The sequence below is a fragment of the Lissotriton vulgaris genome, chromosome 2_1, assembly GCF_964263255.1.
Source record: "Lissotriton vulgaris chromosome 2_1, aLisVul1.2, whole genome shotgun sequence".
In the NCBI taxonomy this organism is placed as follows: domain Eukaryota; kingdom Metazoa; phylum Chordata; class Amphibia; order Caudata; family Salamandridae; genus Lissotriton; species Lissotriton vulgaris.
Genome location: NC_141687.1, coordinates 1,859,607,854 through 1,859,626,782, shown reverse-complemented (window position 1 = coordinate 1,859,626,782; position 18,929 = coordinate 1,859,607,854). Strand labels below are relative to the sequence as shown.

General features: G+C 41.5%; 1 protein-coding gene across 2 annotated transcripts in view; it reads left to right on the top strand.

The window, feature by feature from the left end:
- The window catches only part of ANKDD1A (ankyrin repeat and death domain containing 1A), a 392,066-nt gene extending 375,990 nt beyond the window's left edge, over positions 1 to 16,076 (top strand). For both annotated transcript variants that reach the window (XM_086958048.1, XM_086958049.1), the window contains exon 15: positions 14,640 to 16,076. In XM_086958048.1, coding sequence (XP_086814174.1) covers positions 14,640 to 14,701 — 62 coding nt within the window. In that variant the 3' untranslated portion in view covers positions 14,702 to 16,076. The remainder of the gene's footprint in view (positions 1 to 14,639) is intronic.
- Positions 16,077 to 18,929: the final 2,853 nt, after the last annotated feature.

Sequence of the window (18,929 nt, the reverse complement as noted above, 5' to 3'; positions counted from 1 at the left end):
TGTTTCAGGCGAACCCTTCATCTTGAGCAGTGTATTCCCTTCTCTACTGGTGACTGTATTCCATTAATTTCGATCTGTTCCGCTGTCTAGTACATTTCACCACTTCCCCCTGGATCGTTTCTTCTTGTGTGCTTGGTTGAATTGCTCACCTCCCATCTTCAATAAGGACCTTATCAGCTGCACTCGTTGTGAGGACATGTCCTCATCTCCTCTACACAATCACATGGGCTTTCAGGTGCTTCGAAGAAAAAAAATTTGTCTTGGAACAAAACCATAAAGTTGGCCAGGTAAAGGAACATATAATGTTAGCCGCATCTTGCAGAGTTTGGCGTTGGAAAGATTTTCACTTAGTTTGATCATGGGCAGTATAGACTGGAAATACAATGATTTTGGCAAATTAAACTGAAGATCCAATGACTGGAAGGTGGTTCAGAGCATACTGTCTCTATCAATATAGGTCAGAATAATAGCAATCATATGTTGCAGGGAAACCTAAGTCAGGGTCTTGCCACAGTCCATTTTCTCTTGCCGATCAATTGTGTCATTTACTCTTAGCGCACTTAGTGGGTGCATGGTTGATTTTCGGGTACTAAACCACTGTCCATAGCCCAGCACTGAATGAGAAATAAACAAGGACCCCCTGGGTAGTAAGGTACGCAGACTCCTAGGGCATGGTAAAAACCAATGTGAGAAAAAATTCCTAGGCCATCAGCAAGGTTAGTGAGCAATTAGTCTAGACTATGCAGAGAAAAGAACAATAAAATGTGAATTTATATTAAAAATATATGTTTAACACAGATAAAAATCATATAGAGACTACAACAAGTTGAAACTATATGATGCGATAAAAATAACATAAACAAATTATATCCACAATAAATGCATAACATATCAATCATAAACATTACAATTAAAACAATTCATACACAGTTGTCATAATAAATTGCTGAAGTATTATAATAAAAACTCGACGCGCGTTTCGGCTGAAAAAACGCCTTCCTCAGGAGTCACTGGTGATAACTATTAAAAGTACTATATTCTTGCTTAGTACATCAGAAAATGGATAGCGTCTTCTCATATCCAGTAAAGAGAGCCACTTGATAAAGGCTAATTCCTGATAGACTCTGTCGTAATCTTATACAGTGTATAGATATATTCAGAACAAACACAAGGATTGTTTGGAGTTGCGGCATAAGTCTTCAACACGGTTAACTATGTAAATAGGCACCCCTGGCGTTGGTGTCAAATAAAACACTTGAATGTTTGGATTGACGTACTGATTTCATAAGGGGGCCGGTAGCATCAAAAAGACGGATATATCTAATAGTGCTTGATAGCTTGTGACTTATATATTCCTCACTTTAGAATATTTTCTAGGCATCAGACTGGATTCAGAAAATCTTGAGCAGTGACCATGTGCCGATAGGTAGTACAAAGCCAACACAAGGACATGATGGACGGAGCGATGAATGTTTTCAGACACTCACCCCCAGTCACAGATCTGGGTGAATCCATCATCGTTTTTTAGCTCACTTCACTATCTCAGTTCAGACCGAGCCATATGCAAATCAGTCTTGACCCTGTGCCTCATGGGAACAGTCCAGCCCGAACTGCCAAGCCAGGTCTTCCCTTAACCAGAAACGAGCATCCTGGGACTGGTTTTGGGGTAACACCCCTCATCCGACAGGCTAGATTGAATCCAGTGGCAAAGTGGACAATTGACCCATGTCTAGGCATACCCTGCCAACTTAGGGTGAACAAAGCAAACAGAAGGTGATGATGGACGGAGAGCTAAAACTTTTCAGACACCCCCTCCCCCCAACAACCCCCTCCCCCCAGTCACAGATCTTGGTTAAATCCATCACCGTTCTTTAGCTCACTTCGCCTCCTCAGTTCAGGCCCAGCTATATGCAAATCAGTCTTGCTCCTGTGCCTCATGTGAACAGTCCAGCCCCCACTGCCAAGCCAGGTCTTCCCTGAACCGGAAACAAGCATCCTGGGACCGGTTTCAGGGCAACACCCCTCATCAGCATAAGGCTGGGTCTGAACTGGGGTAGCAGAGTGAGCTAAAGAACGATGATGGATTCAACCCAGATCTATGACTGGGGGTGAGTGTCTGAAAAGTTTCAGCGCTGTGTCCATCATCTCCTTGTGTATGTTTTGCCAGTAGGTAGTGTCATTCAGCTCCACATAGCCATCATCCAGTGATGTGCTTGGTACCTATTTAGGTGGCACCACTTGTGCTGACATCAGACCTTTCTTTTCACACCAGCTGCACAGATCCGAAGAGCTACCGCGATCATGTTTTTCAACTTTTTGTCTTCTTTTTTTTTTTTTAGCTAATTGACACCAGTGTGCTTAGCACATGTCAGCTAACAAACCTACATTTTTTAAACTTGCAAGGAATCTCACAGACAAATGTATTTGTCCGATTCCCACTTGGTGTGTCTCTGGTTCCTGGGGTCAAGCCATGACCACAAGGCCTGCAAGTTGATGCATCCTATGGCGATCCACGAGCAGGCAGGCAATGAACTTTCTGGCTCCACAGTAACATGCAACAATGTCTCAACGGGAATCAATGAGGGAATGAGATTCAAGAAGTCAATTAATTACAATGCAAACATTACAAAACGATAAAAAAAGTCACAGGAACATGATTGAATGCAAGTATATTGTCAGCAAAGATTTACATATTGAACTTCACAAATCAAAATGCAGCATCAACCATGCCTTAAAGTTGTGAACCAAGTGAAAAGGTGAACACTTTGTGCTTGTGAAGAAATATTAAAATTGCACTAGTGAAAGAAATACAGATTGCTACAAGAAACCAAAGTTATGAATGAATCAGTGCATTTATGGGAGAATGTATACAATCATGTCATAATTCAAAAGTACAAGCTTAGCTTGTGTAACTCAATGTCATTTTGACTTCCATGACTGGAGGTCATCATCAGGACATAAACATCACAACGAAGGGTGATAGTTGCCTAATGGGTGAAAAATGAAAATTGATATATCTGTTTCCAGCACCAGAATCATGCTCTGTTGAAATGTAAGCAAAGTAAGTAAAAAAACACAATGTTGTTCCTCTATTTATTTATGTATGTATGTATGTGTTTATGGGTGAATGAGATTGAGTGGGAAAAATGAGAGAGAGAGAGAGTGTGTTAGGAGTGAGGAGTTAGAGATTATGAGTAGTGAAAGTGAATCACGAGTGTAGCTTTCAATGGTGCAGCAGGTGCAGTTGCACCCATGCCCAAAGTCAGTGGGTGTGAAAGGGTTAGTGTGTGTAAGGGTGTTGCAAGTGAGTATGAGTACATTTGTGTTTAATAGTGAGCAGGAATGTGTATGGGTGAGAAAAAGATATAGAATTTGAGTTAGAGTGAGCGAGGGGGAAGAGAGTAAGAGGCATATTATCAAGCAGGGCGTTAACAATTATCGCTGTTTTAGCGGCAGAAAACTGCAGCTAAAGCGGCGATAATGGGCTTGATAATATAGTCTTGTGAATTCCAATAGAAACCCATGTTTCGGTGTGAACATGGGCTTCTATTGGAATTCTCCAGGGCATATTATCAAGCCCATTATCGCCACTTTAGCGGCCGTTTTCTGCCGCTAAAACGGCGATAATTTTAACACTCTGCTTGATGATATGCCCCTAAATGTGAGAGCCAGTGAGTATGAGTGAGGCAAATTTTGAAAGAAACGGGGTGAACTCCTGGCAGGTATTATGCCTCACTACTTTCAAAGATCACCAGCTGCCACTGCTCACAGGTCTGTTCCTTGTAGCAACCAGGCCACATACAACCACCCCAATACGCAGGTCTATGAAGTGCTTAATTTGAGCTGGTAGTTGCCAGTGTAGGCAACCGTCACTCACTTTTGGAGACCGGCACTTCTTTTTTCTGATTGGACATTTCCTGGGAGCAAGATGGAGAAAGACACACAGACTGGAAAGAAGAAGGAAGATAAAGATGGAAAGACCGCCACAAAGGGAGATAGAAGGAACCTGCAAGAGCAGGATAATGGGAAAGAGGGTATTTGCAGGTGGATTAAAGGGGCATGAGGTGGATTGAAGACTCCCAGCTTTGGTATTCAGCACTCTGGCGTTGAATAGTCCAAACCCAGGCTTCTGAGCAGAGCTTTGGGCACTGGCACTCACTCTTTTACAAGTTAAGCACTTGGTCTGTGTCCTGGTGTTCTTTTTTTCTCACTTTATTATCAGGTTTTCAACAATACATTACATCATACAAGATGATACATCATACCAGCCAGGTCAACAGATATTCCTCATTCATAATTTCAAGAATGTGAATCGGACATAGCGTACGTACAGAGAAATTTGTGTCGCACAATTTCAGAGCATTACTTTTATCATAGTCTTTACATTAGAACCATGGCACCTCATTTGTTCGACCTAGATATATTATCCATACACCACAAATATCCCTGGGACATCCAGAGCAGGAGAGCATAGATAAATATATTTTGGAGTGGTTACAACATGCTGATAGGCCTCTCAGCCAAATATCGATTTTGGGTGATCCACCCCGCTTTCAGGCTCTAGCCACCCTATGCCTACCCAAGGGGAGGGCAAGTCTTAGTCCTGATCTTGCAAGCAACAGACAGCAGAAGTATGCCTTTGTAAACATTTGATGCTTCAATCTGAAACACCATCAGGTATAGCACCTAGTAGAGGTGGGATTCCCTGTCCCCAGTTTTACTTCAATATCTCATGTAAAAGTAAAAACTCTGTTTAGTGAGTAGTCAGTTCAAAGCATTGAAAAAGCCACAGCAGTAACAGTAAAAAATATAGACTGGTGTTGCGCAGCCATTTACATTGATTCCCTCCCATGGAATACAATGGCTAGTCTCACCCAAAGTGGTTTGGTGACCCTTCTGGTCTTAGGCTTCCAAGTAGGAACAGGGCTGCCATTTATCTTTCTCTCTGGGTCTCTCAGCTCCCCTCGATTGCTTACTGCTTCTGGGTAGCAGCAGGCTATGCATTCCTCCCTTTGTCTTTTCTCTCTGACTTTATCTTTGTGGGTTCATGGAAAGGGAAATTGACCCAGGGGATTCTGGAGCTTCCGCCATGTTAAGAACAGGCAGGCTTGCATGCCTATTGCTGAGTACTAAATCCAGCACCTTCACATGCATTTATAACTAAAGACCTGTATAAAAACACTAATTTTTGTCACGTTTTAATGGAAACACATGCACTGCACTCAGTTACGGAAATCCATAAGGGATCTCTCTGGGAAGAGTCTAGTTCTAGTGAACTCAGAGTAGTTGTCTGTTTCCTTCTATTGTTTGCCCATTTTCATGAAATTTCACTTCTTCACATTTTCCTTACGTTGAAGTGTGTGTATTTGGAAAGCAGGCAGTGACAAAAGACTTCATATACTGAAGTTTCAAGGATAATTATGTCTTTGGCAGAATGAACAAAGTGCTTCAGGAAGAGCTAGTACATCTTGGGAATGGCATGAAGGTCAGTGAGACTTCTATTTATTAAAGAAAAGAATTGCAACGAAGATAGTTCTGCTTACACTATCTGATAAGAGGGCAAGTGTAATGCGGGTTGCTGACAATAACAAGTGATGAGGATAAGAGAGTTTACATTGCTTCCCCTCTCATATTAATCCTGCCAACCAAATGAGAGGAAATTCCATATTTAAGATGATGTAGGAGTTACTGAGACTAAGTTTGCAATTCTTTGTGCAGTAGCGTTGGGGACCCTGTAGGATGCGAAGTGCAGGGTAGGAATTCATCTGTTTTTACACAAATTAGTTCTCCAAGGACAATATAGAGAGGATAAGGGTGAAGATAATCCTGGTTGACGGAGGGGATTTTAAGAGTGCTTTATTAGATACGCTACTGCTGGTAGATGACATTCACTGTGAAGTTTACTCCCAGTTTAAGCAGCATTTCTTAAGGTAAGCCTAGTTTCCCTTACTGAGATGCCTAAATGATCCTAAATGATAGAATGAAAGGAAGTATTGTTGAGTTGAAGAGAAATTGCTTAGTCCCACTGCAACATCTCTTTCGTTTGGGAAAGAAACGGCAAATAACCACTAACTAATAAACGAAGACCAAATTGTCTTTATAGTAACTTATATTCATAGTTAATGGTCTCTTTCCTATTTCCAACTTTTGAAGATTCTCTCCCACCGATAAGTGTTACTGGATACTGTTTTGTGAAGCTGTATAATATTGTTGCTTACTTGTGCCACTACCTCGTTTCTGTGGTCAAGCATACATTGTTAATCCTCCTGAATATTCTTTGAAGCAGTCATAACATTCAAATGTGTGCCTGAGGTACAAATGCTAGTTTGCCACAAGAGAATTGGTATTCTCCTGAGTCAGACTCCACTGAATTTGTGGATTTTCTATAGTTAGTAAGAAATTTAACCTTCTTGGTAATATAAAAAGGATGCAGCCTTCTTTTTGGAAGGATACTTTCAGTTTTGCACACCGGGCTGATTAGGAGCTTCCCATTGATAAAGACATAGTTAACCTCGAAGCTATTTTTTGTCCAGATAATGGGAAGTACCTAGCCCAGGAGTGGGATTATGTCAGAATTCCTGTGCATCCCTGAACCCCTAGCACTTCAAAGGAACAAAGGCTTTGTCAGGAGAACCATAAATGACCACTAGAGAATAAATGTTCTCATTTTGTGGTAAAGTCCAGTGTCTTAGTGGATAGCATCTTTGCCTGGACTGAAACCATCTTTGCCTCTCCTCGAAGGGTGCATGTTCTTTGGCTAGGAACCCGAATCGTAGATATCTGGGTCTGCCATCCACAGCTTCTAGTCAGGAATTAGTAGCCCAACAGGGAGTGTTGTTCCTCAAGGAATCAATGTGTGTAAAAAGTTATATTTTATAATTTACTGGATGAAGGACAATAGTGTGTGCCTTCATAATAAAACCGAGATCATAGGAAAGAGTGCCAACTGTAGATTGAAATTCAGATGGATGCCAGAGCTGGGCAGGCCCCATTGAAGTAGACAATGTGAAAAACTCCTAGAGTGTGGTTTTTCAGCAAGATACATTCAGTTGTAAATATTCGATCAGAAAAACGGAACCCTAATACAATCAAGACTAAACTATTTAAATAAAGGTTATATCACTGGTCCATCACAAGACATTCAGAATGACAAAATTAGTTGGTACGATTCCATCACAAGACATTCAGAATGACAAAATTAGTTGGTACGATTCTGCATAAATCTAATGAGAAACAAACATATTAGTGCAAAACCAACACTTGATGGACAGAATGCAGAACAATGTCATACATTCACCCAAGTACAGAGATCTGGGCCTAAATCCATGGGGTTTTTTTGTAGTTTTTTTTGCCCTAAGTTGGCAGGGTATGCTCAGATGTGAGTCCCTTGCTCACTTTGCCACTGGATTCAAGCTGGCCTGGCTGATGACGGCTGATTGGCCAGAAACCGGTCCCAGAATGCTTGTCTCCGGTCCAGGGAAGACATGGCTTGGCAGTTCGGGCTGGACTGCTCCCATGAGGCACAGGGTCAGACTGATTTGCATATGGCCTTGTCTGAACTGGGGTGGCGGAGTGAGCTAAAGAATGATAATGGATTAAACCCAGATCAGTTGACTGGGAGTGAGTGCTTGCATTGTTCAACACTCCGTCCATCATCCCCTTTGGTTTTGCTTTGTTCGCCCTAAGTTGGCAGGGTATGCTCAGACGTGAGTCCCTTGCTAACTTTGCCACTGGATTCGAGCTAGCCTGGCTGATGACGGCTGATTGGCCAGAAACCAGTCCCAGGGTGCTTGTTTCCGGTCCAGGGAAGACATGGCTTGGCAGTTCGGGCTGGACTGTTTTCATGAGGCACAGGGTCAGACTGATTTGCATATGGCCGTGTCTGAACTGAGGTGGCGGAGTGAGCTAAAGAATGATGATGGATTAAACCCAGATCAGTTGACTGGGGGTGAGTGCTTGCATTGTTCAACACTCCGTCCATCATCCTCTTTGGGCTTGCTAAACAACCATATTATCCAACTCCTGAAACACGTCATGGGTTCCCAGTCGAGCAAGAATTACATTTAAAGTGCTGAGCACATTCCTCAGCCCTTGGTAATTGGTTAGAAACATGTCTTGCCTCCAAGTTGGAATGGAAAGTGAGGCAGGTTAGCACAGTGAGCTCCCTGGATGAAACCCCTTACGCCTCTTGCTGTCCTGTCACTGGCACTTGCATGCCCGTTCTTGAGTCTTGGATGAATGTAGCGCCTTGTGCTTCTTTCTGCCAGGATGCCCATGGGTCATATACGTAGCATCTTTCTTTATCTCTACTGCCTCCTACACCGGGCAGAAATAAGACTTGACGGGAGAGGAGGGTAAAGTATGTGTGCTATATTTTTAGAGTATGAATGCATAGGTGTAGCAAGTGGGTGTGAATGGTATCTTTTTATGATAAATGTCCGAGAGTTTTATATGTGCCGGGTGGGAGGCTATGATTTTGTTGAAAATACATGTCTGACTAAGTAGATGTATTATCCATTTCGTCAAAAGCATTAAAGAAACAAGCACTGGTAAATGCAATACGTTTCGCCTATGTGATTAATTATAAGCTGTTTTTTGGTGTAAGTCGTAGCTTTGTGAGCTGTTGTGCAATATAAGTTACTGGCACTCTGTTAAGGGATATGACTTGTTTTATTGAGAAAGGCAATAATATAGTGTGCTGTTTGTGGTGGTATGATAAAGCAGTACATAATAGCCCTACATAAGTGGCTTAGATGTAAGGAAAGTGGGAAAACACACAAGCTCTAGTTAGTCCTTTCACCGTGGTCTAGGTCAGAATCTTGTGTAATAAAAAATTAGGTGCACCCCTATTTATTGACCTTCTATTGCAGGAAGTGAAATTAATGTCCCAGGGGTGCAAGTGTCTTCTGCATACATTACTTTAAATGAAACTATAATGCATATTTACCTTAAATGTGTCCATATTCAACCAGTGTAAACCAGGTAGCAGGTGAACAGCAGTGCCTTTCTGATACGTCCAAAAATAACAGATGATGGACGGAATGCTAAACAAATCAAACACTCACCCCCAGTCACAAATCTGAGTTTAAATCATCGTGTTTTTTGCTCACCACGCCACCCCAGTTTGGACTCAGCCATTTGTAAATCAGTTTTGATCCTGCTCCCCATGAGAACAGTCCAGCCCGGGTCCTCCCTTTCAGGATACTCACAGCATAAATTCATAGGCAATTGAACCAGTATCACAGCACAAGTACACAGAGAGAAGGCAGATGGTGTCTGGACATCAAGTGTCAACTAAACCTGGGATTCTATCAGCCCTCCATTGCTGTCTAGTCACCCAACAGCTTCAATCCAGCCTTTTCTGCTAGCAAGAGGTGCCTTGGCTTCCAAAACAATCACAAAATACAGATGTCCCAAAAGGAATCATTTAACATTATTTCTTACTTCAACAAGTGTCACAACCATGATCATCATTTCAATAATACAGGTAATTCTTCACACACACTCAATTATAAAAATAATTATTTATTCCGATGTATTTCTTCATTTGTTTATTTGAAATCCTTAAACTATTTGTTCTTTTCCAACATAAGTAAGGCAACTACATATACCACTGATAACATACCTTTAACAAACAGTAGTATTCGAACACCTTTTGCTTATATATATACATATGGAAAAACAAAACACCATATATTCAATTCAAACAGAACATTTGTATTGTTTCAATTCTGTCTATTGATCATAAAAATCCAAGCAAAATGATGCAAATGTGTTGACATTTCGGTCTCTTTGTGGTCTAGAAGAACCTCGAGACCATCTTCAGGATGGTTTAGTTACACACACAATCTCTCAATTTTATTGGAGTATCTCCGCCATACGAACAAATATACAACGACTTGGAACAAAAACCGGAATCCCTCGGTTCATACACCCGACTCAGAGGACCGAATACTCGGTCCTCTGAGTCGAGTGTATGAACCGTATGAACGTCGATGTATTCTGCTCTGGCTCTACTTCAGAGCTAACTTTGGGTAAAGGTTTTCTCTTCAAATTGAGAAGGGGGAAAGTGTCCAGAGAAGGACCAGCCTTGCCAGGTTTTTACTGATTTGAAAAGTCCCAAAAAACAGAGGCCTGATTCTATGCTGGATTTACAAAAGGGGGTGGTGATGAACAGAGTGTCTGAATTGAGCAGACCACTCTTACCCAGTCCAAAGATCAGGGCTTGATCCATCACCGTTATTTATCTCACTGCCCCATCCCAGCTCAGAACCTGGCTATATGCAAATCAGTCTGTCCCTGGCCCAGTGCATCATGGGAACAGGGCAGACTAAACTACCAAGCCAATTCTTTACCAGAAAGGAGACAAGCTACCGGGGACCGGTTTCTGGCATTTCAGCCTCTTCGGCCCGGCTTGCTTGAATCCTGATGGAGCAGTGAGAAAGGGACTCATGTCTGAGTATACCCTGCCACACCTATAGTGGCCAAAATCGATTTACAAAAGGGGGTGGTGATGAACAGAGTGTCTGAATTGAGCAGACCACTCTTACCCAGTCCAAAGATCAGGGCTTGATCCATCACCGTTATTTATCTCACTGCCCCATCCCAGCTCAGAACCTGGTTATATGCAAATCAGTCTGTCCCTGGCCCAGTGCATCATGGGAACAGGGCAGACTAAACTACCAAGCCAATTCTTTACCAGAAAGGAGACAAGCTACCGGGGACCGGTTTCTGGCATTTCAGCCTCTTCGGCCCGGCTTGCTTGAATCCTGATGGAGCAGTGAGAAAGGGACTCCTGTCTGAGTATACCCTGCCACTCCTATAGTGGCCAAAATCGATTTACAAAAGGGGGTGGTGATGAACAGAGTGTCTGAATTGAGCAGACCACTCTTACCCAGTCCAAAGATCAGGGCTTGATCCATCACCGTTATTTATCTCACTGCCCCATCCCAGCTCAGAACCTGGCTATATGCAAATCAGTCTGTCCCTGGCCCAGTGCATCATGGGAACAGGGCAGACTAAACTACCAAGCCAATTCTTTACCAGAAAGGAGACAAGCTACCGGGGACCGGTTTCTGACATTTCAGCCTCTTCGGCCCGGCTTGCTTGAATCCTGATGGAGCAGTGAGAAAGGGACTCATGTCTGAGTATACCCTGCCACACCTATAGTGGCCAAAATCGATTTACAAAAGGGGGTGGTGATGAACAGAGTGTCTGAATTGAGCAGACCACTCTTACCCAGTCCAAAGATCAGGGCTTGATCCATCACCGTTATTTATCTCACTGCCCCATCCCAGCTCAGAACCTGGCTATATGCAAATCAGTCTGTCCCTGGCCCAGTGCATCATGGGAACAGGGCAGACTAAACTACCAAGCCAATTCTTTACCAGAAAGGAGACAAGCTACCGGGGACCGGTTTCTGGCATTTCAGCCTCTTCGGCCCGGCTTGCTTGAATCCTGATGGAGCAGTGAGAAAGGGACTCATGTCTGAGTATACCCTGCCACACCTATAGTGGCCAAAATCGATTTACAAAAGGGGGTGGTGATGAACAGAGTGTCTGAATTGAGCAGACCACTCTTACCCAGTCCAAAGATCAGGGCTTGATCCATCACCGTTATTTATCTCACTGCCCCATCCCAGCTCAGAACCTGGCTATATGCAAATCAGTCTGTCCCTGGCCCAGTGCATCATGGGAACAGGGCAGACTAAACTACCAAGCCAATTCTTTACCAGAAAGGAGACAAGCTACCGGGGACCGGTTTCTGGCATTTCAGCCTCTTCGGCCCGGCTTGCTTGAATCCTGATGGAGCAGTGAGAAAGGGACTCATGTCTGAGTATACCCTGCCACACCTATAGTGGCCAAAATCGATTTACAAAAGGGGGTGGTGATGAACAGAGTGTCTGAATTGAGCAGACCACTCTTACCCAGTCCAAAGATCAGGGCTTGATCCATCACCGTTATTTATCTCACTGCCCCATCCCAGCTCAGAACCTGGCTATATGCAAATCAGTCTGTCCCTGGCCCAGTGCATCATGGGAACAGGGCAGACTAAACTACCAAGCCAATTCTTTACCAGAAAGGAGACAAGCTACCGGGGACCGGTTTCTGGCATTTCAGCCTCTTCGGCCCGGCTTGCTTGAATCCTGATGGAGCAGTGAGAAAGGGACTCATGTCTGAGTATACCCTGCCACACCTATAGTGGCCAAAATCGATTTACAAAAGGGGGTGGTGATGAACAGAGTGTCTGAATTGAGCAGACCACTCTTACCCAGTCCAAAGATCAGGGCTTGATCCATCACCGTTATTTATCTCACTGCCCCATCCCAGCTCAGAACCTGGCTATATGCAAATCAGTCTGTCCCTGGCCCAGTGCATCATGGGAACAGGGCAGACTAAACTACCAAGCCAATTCTTTACCAGAAAGGAGACAAGCTACCGGGGACCGGTTTCTGGCATTTCAGCCTCTTCGGCCCGGCTTGCTTGAATCCTGATGGAGCAGTGAGAAAGGGACTCATGTCTGAGTATACCCTGCCACACCTATAGTGGCCAAAATCGATTTACAAAAGGGGGTGGTGATGAACAGAGTGTCTGAATTGAGTGTCTATGCTGGGGCAAAACTTTGAAGTGCCAAGACTCGATCCTCCCACCAAAATGTGTCCACATGAGCCAGAGTGCTCAACCACCGTATGTAGCTTGCTGATACCACTCTACTTAGAAGAAGAAACATGCTTGATTCTATTGTACAGCTGCTTACCTCATCCCTGTCACCAATGTGGAGTGATGGTATCAACTTTGTGGTGCAACAGAGCCCGCAAGAAGATGAAAGTTTGGCCTGCAGGTGTACTCCAGTTTTTGGGAAGTGAATGCCCCTTCCTTGGACCTTGAGAACTGGATTCAGCAAGAACAATGCATTTGCTGCCCAGGGTAAAGATGATTGTTTGATATGGCTCTTATACTATCTTTGAGGTTTAAGGCACAATATGTCACTTAACTATTGGGGAAACTACCTCTGTCAAGTAGTTGATGCTGTGACTCAGTGACTCCACATTAACTGAATTGATGCTTGGTACAGTTCTTAGTTCCCTCTTGACTTAGGCCCAGATTTATTTTGAAGATGACAGTTTGTACTCCATCTGGGCGATGGAGTAACATACTTTGTTGCCTTGATGGAGTACCCATCCTCTGTGTTTAGAGATGACCACCATCCCTGTGTACATTTCTAGTAATTGACAGGGCCTGCTGTTATGGCGGTTCCTATAAATGCGTTAAAGGTTTGATGGATGGGTCTGACAAACATGACGGCCTCCTGTCAAACTTTTACACCTTTTTCTTTCTAAAAAATAAAATTTCAAAGCAGGATTTTGTTTTTTAAAAAGCAAAAACAAATGGCCCAAACGCCATAGGAGTTTTTCCAATCGTGGTTGGGTCATTACGATTATTTTATTATTATTTTTTTTTTTTTACTTTTCCCTCACCAGCAGGTTTTACCTGGTGGTGAGGTATAAAAAAACACAGAACACTGTCTACCTGATTTAGAGTGGACCGTATTATATGTAAACATCAAACAGCCCGTCCTCTGTTGGGCCGTCAGAGGAGTATGTCAGTGATGGAGTAGGGGTATGCTGGACCAAGGGTTTGGCGGCAAGGATACTCCATCACAGTTGCAACTGAGTATACTTTCCACAAACTTCTAAATCAAGCCCTAAGTACCCTTAGCTAGTCACAAATGTGCACTGTATGTTTATCCTTTAGTCATAGCCCAAAGAAAGGGGCATGTAAATCCGCTGCTGCAAACCTCTTGCAGAACTTCGCTTGTGGCTTGAAAATCAGGCAAGTGAAAGAAGGAGCAAAGAGGAAAAAAGTAGCAAGCAATCCAAACCCAAAAGACCGTCCTAGAGTACAGAATTACAGGGCATGAGAGAAGCAGGTTTAGTTCCACACTGAAACACAGCATATACGCAACTTGGAAGGAAGTGCACTGGTACAAGTGAGGGAGCGTGCCTATGTATACTGTCTCATTCATATGTGATTTAAGCATTAGAAAGCTTCATATTGTCATTTTTAAGAATCAGTTTTTTCTTCACTAGTGGCTGACAAGGTAGCCACAAGTACGAGCTAATAGGAGCTGTCTATTTATCAATATTAGTAGTATATTAGTACAGTAGTAGGCAATGTATCCACAGGTTGAGAATTAGGAGCGAATAGGAGCTGTCTTTTTTCTGTATTAGTAGTATGTTAGTTTATTTGTTATTATCTTGTTTTGGCATTTAATCAACAAAAAGATTCAAGCAAATATAGGGTTACCGTCCCTTTAAAATGCATTCTAGTATGAATATGCCATGAATGTGAGAAGTGAAGAAAAAATAGCATGCACTTCTAAAGCATCTACAAGGATTCAAACCTAAGAGCCTAGGGTTACACATAAAATCTTAACTTCTGAGCAATCACAACAGTTTACGTACTGAATTTTACAAAAGTGAACACTCTAGTTGTCTCCTATTGGCTGTCACCTTTCTCTAGTACCTGTAGAAGGCAGGTCTCAGGCTATGTTTCAATATCTAACATATACTTAGATCCATATTACTTGAGTGTAAGTTATCTCTGTCTTACTTTTATTTTGCTTTCACTTTTTTACAGAAAGCATCAGGAAAAAGGCAAATGCAGACACAAGTTCACCAAAGAAATGTACAGCAATGTGACTATATTTGAAAAAATAAAGAATCACATATCTTAAAAAGCTTCGGATGCTGCACCGGAAAAGTTTAGTTGTAAAAAATGGTTTTGCAGAATGACGAATCATCTTGCCAAATGTTGGATTTGCACTGCGTAAGGGCTCTTTTTTTATTATGAAGCTGAACTTCGATATTTCAGGAACCAGACATCAGGATATGACGACATGCAAAAAAAAATGCCTACCTTCAGGAAAGGTTGCACCTACATTGTATGGTTTCCTCAGCAGTTCCTGTGATCTCTGAGGCTGGACATTGCATCAACACCCATATTGGTTTTATATGATAATTGAGTGATATGTATTTCAGAGATACATTGTAAATTGTTTTATGTCCGTAATAATGGATGAACCTCACAGTTGTATTTATGAAATCGCTGTTTTTTATTCTGTATTTTATAACTATGATGAGAAGAGTGAAAATGTCTCAAACAATTTGAATACTTTAATTGTATTAAATTGGTGACGTTTTTGAAGAAAAACTACAATGTACATTGCACTTTTAAAAACATTTTTTAAATATTGTATGTGTGAACATTCCAGCAAACACTATGCAACTTCAAAAATGTGTTTGCAGAATTGTCTGCTATGTAAAGAAATGCACTAATTGTGTAGGTTTCTATACGCCGCTGTGTGATAACATTATTGATTTTCTGTGCAAAGCTAAAAAACGGAGCTTAAATTCATATTAAGCATAGCTCCTTCATTGACTATCTCTTCCCCTAAATTGGCCAATGTTATTTTGTACTCACAATAAGATTTAGATGTGACATAACTTAGGGTCTCCAACCTATTCTGTACTGAGAGTTACTTATGTTCAATGAATCGCATTGAGAGCTACTAATTTTATTAGTGTTGTATAATCTCATTTTTTATCTACGTATGTTGATTAAACCAAACAAAAGCTTTTTATTTAAATAAGCTGGATGAACACAGATGAGCTACTCAAAGGTAGCTGGAGAGCTACAGTAGCTCAGGAACTACTGGTTGGAGAACCCTTTTCCCTTTCGATTTCCTTTCAAGTTGCCACCTGTCCTTTATCAACTTAGGTTCTGTACGTGAAATAACATTGAGTGTTATTTTGTAAGAATCTCCTTTGGGCAAGAATAGATTCTGTTCATTGCACTTTTCATGAGTAGAGAAACCTTTTAGCTGGCATATGTTTTCCTTATGTGTTTTACACGACGATGGTGCTGCCAAAAAGGTATTCTTTTGAATACGAACATTGATATGCAAATTTGTAATGAATACACTAAAAACAGCAGTGCAAAAATAAATGTTTAAACTTGCCATATAAAGTGACTGACTCTGAAATAAAGAATATAAAATAAACAGTTTGAAACCTCACATCAGTCTCTATTGATAAAGACCAGACCTATGGTCTTTTGGATCCTTTTCAATTTGAAAGAAATGAGAAGGTCCTGCCCTCCTGCGGTGATTGACTGAAAAGTGAAATGTCTGTCTGGGAACTAAGAATGCTGCTGTAAGGAACATTGAGATTCCTGTTCCTTTCTTTCATGGGAGGCAATGCAGAAATAAAATTGGTCTTTGGAGGAATGTTTCAATTGGTCGGTATAGAATTGACCTCAGAGATCTTTCATCTGTGATAACGATGATTGCAACTGCTAAGTCTTGGTTGAAAGAGCCTGTCATCTGAGCTGGTATCGGGTGTGAAGCATACATCTTTATACTTCTTCATGATTTAATTTACACAACTGAATAAATACATAAAACAACTTACTTCGAGGACTACAGTTTAAAGACAAACATTCATCTTGTTCTGGGAAAAAAATAGTCAAGACTTACGGACCTAGTCTGAGTGACTTGGTAATCGAGATGAGGACAGCACCTTAGATGGATACTAACTAGACTACGTACTTTGGCATTGGTGTTTGGAAATAAACACTGATCCACAGAAAATGTTTTGATCTACCGTAGAATTTATAGTGCAAGCAAATGTCATTTTAAATGAAGTACTGGGGAAGCTGGAACCGGTCGTCCTCAACAATCTAATCGATGGTTCTTTTTATGCAGCATGAGAGATTAAGAGAAAACTTCTTTCACAATATCTAAACTCCAAAATCCCAACTACTAAGTAAGCGAAATTCAGGTTAGTATGTTTATTCAAATTCTGAAACAGATAAATGTACACCAATCCGAGCATTATGGTGCAGAAATACAAAGCAAATAGGATGAAGCCAAATCTCCGGAACGGATTCACCCTATATAACAAAAAGAAAACTAATATGATTATTGGAATATGTTATCAGAAGACAAACATGCACTTTGGATGGCATCGCAATTCCCTTCATAAGCCCTTAAACATCCCTAATTGTCCCTACACTACCTAAAATGAAGATCCTAACCTGACAAACGTTTCAGCAGAGATGGGGAAAGGTGTCAGCCGTTAAATACCTCCTAAAAAGTAATCCAGTCAGAGTCATGTAGCATAATGCCACAAAGCCAAAGATGAGGTCTGTACCTCAAGGCATCCTAAAGCAGAAATTGTAGCTGTCCCCAACTGCGTTACAACATAAGCAGCCGCTGAATTAAGGCACCGCTCATAGTGTTACTGGTGATTTTCCATTCTTGCTTCAATTCCCCACCCAAATGTTCACAGGTTGAGGTTTTATACGTCCTTGGTGCCATCACCTTCTACCACGAGAACTTGTCCCACCATCCGTTATCGCGTTTCTTCTTCTCAGGCCTCTCTATCTACTAGGAACAATAGCTCTTTCTCTCCACTAATGAATCCTTATCCACCAGCACTGGAAACACAAGATACATGCAACATTTCACGGTGCATGCAGAATTCAAATTCAAACGTTACCTGAAAAATACAGTAAAAATACATTTCAGGCCTACAGTTAGGCTACATTAAAAATGAACAGGTTACATTATGTGCGTCCTTCTACAAGCAAATAAGTCATCCTTTGAAAGTATAATTCAACAGTTATGCACGGCAAGCAGTAAACAGTGTCATGAGTAAAATCATTAAACAAAATTAGCATAACACTCTTAATTCTTATTCCCACCAAGTATTAGCTCACACTTTCAAAGTGCACGTGATTTGCGTAAATTATGAGGATTACTTGACCATCTTGTATTCCTCCTTCTCTATTCATACATTAGTTACTCAAAATATATGTGAGTGCAGACTAACTGTGATTATAACGCACTTCTACTATAAATTCAAGAAAGGGTCCCAAACTACTCTCTTCCAATCCCTCTCTGATGGTGTATCAAGCCATCACCAAATCTTATCTTATCAGATGATCTTTCCAGATAGACCGATCTAAACCGTTGTGGTTGTATTTATCTTTCTTTTGAACTCTTCCAATCATTTCAGATCATGATAGTACTCATCTTGTTTCCTTTCTAATTATATCTTTTTTGATTTACGATTCTTTTCTTTCCTTTCTCGATACTTCTTGTACCCTTTGACAACATCTATCAGGGTAAGTGCACAAATGGCAATTATAAGCAAAGGTTTCAGGACAGAACCAATTATACCACAGGTTTGCAAACTATCTGCCTATAGCACTAAATCTGTTTCCGACTGAATCCCAAACACCTTCAGCTGCCAATTTACTCAAATCTTTATGAATGTTAGTAAAGTTCTTTATATAATTTTGTAAGTCCCTACTCTTATCAGGGATATAAGTCCAACACTGCTGAACTTTCAGTATCTGGCAGACTCTTGCTTCCTTGGTGAGTAGGTCATTTTAAGCAAAATGGTTTTAGAACCATTTCAGTATTCACAAGCAGCAAAGATCCAGCAGTACTAGTAGACAACTTATCGACCACAGTAGACAGTTTTCTAATCTTGATGTTGTTCATTATCACACCAACACTGGGTTTAATAGCCCGAAAAATGTTTCCGGCAATTTCTCCTGCACTCAAATTCTGTCGATGTCTGGACTTCTCCCAAAGAGGATGATCAAAATTGTCTACGTAATAAATCTTTAGAAACACCACACCCAAATAAAAAAGTGCCATACAATTTAACAGGCAGCTTAAAGTAAGCATTTCTTTCACAGACAAAATAAACTACAGGAATCACTGGATCTCTTCCTTCCACAAACAACTTCCAAGATCCACGGCATTCAAAGGTGTGATCACATTCACTTTTCCCAACAAATAACTGTAGTCACTCCAGTCGTGGTGTGCACACAATCTCTACCTATGTTGCCAATCTA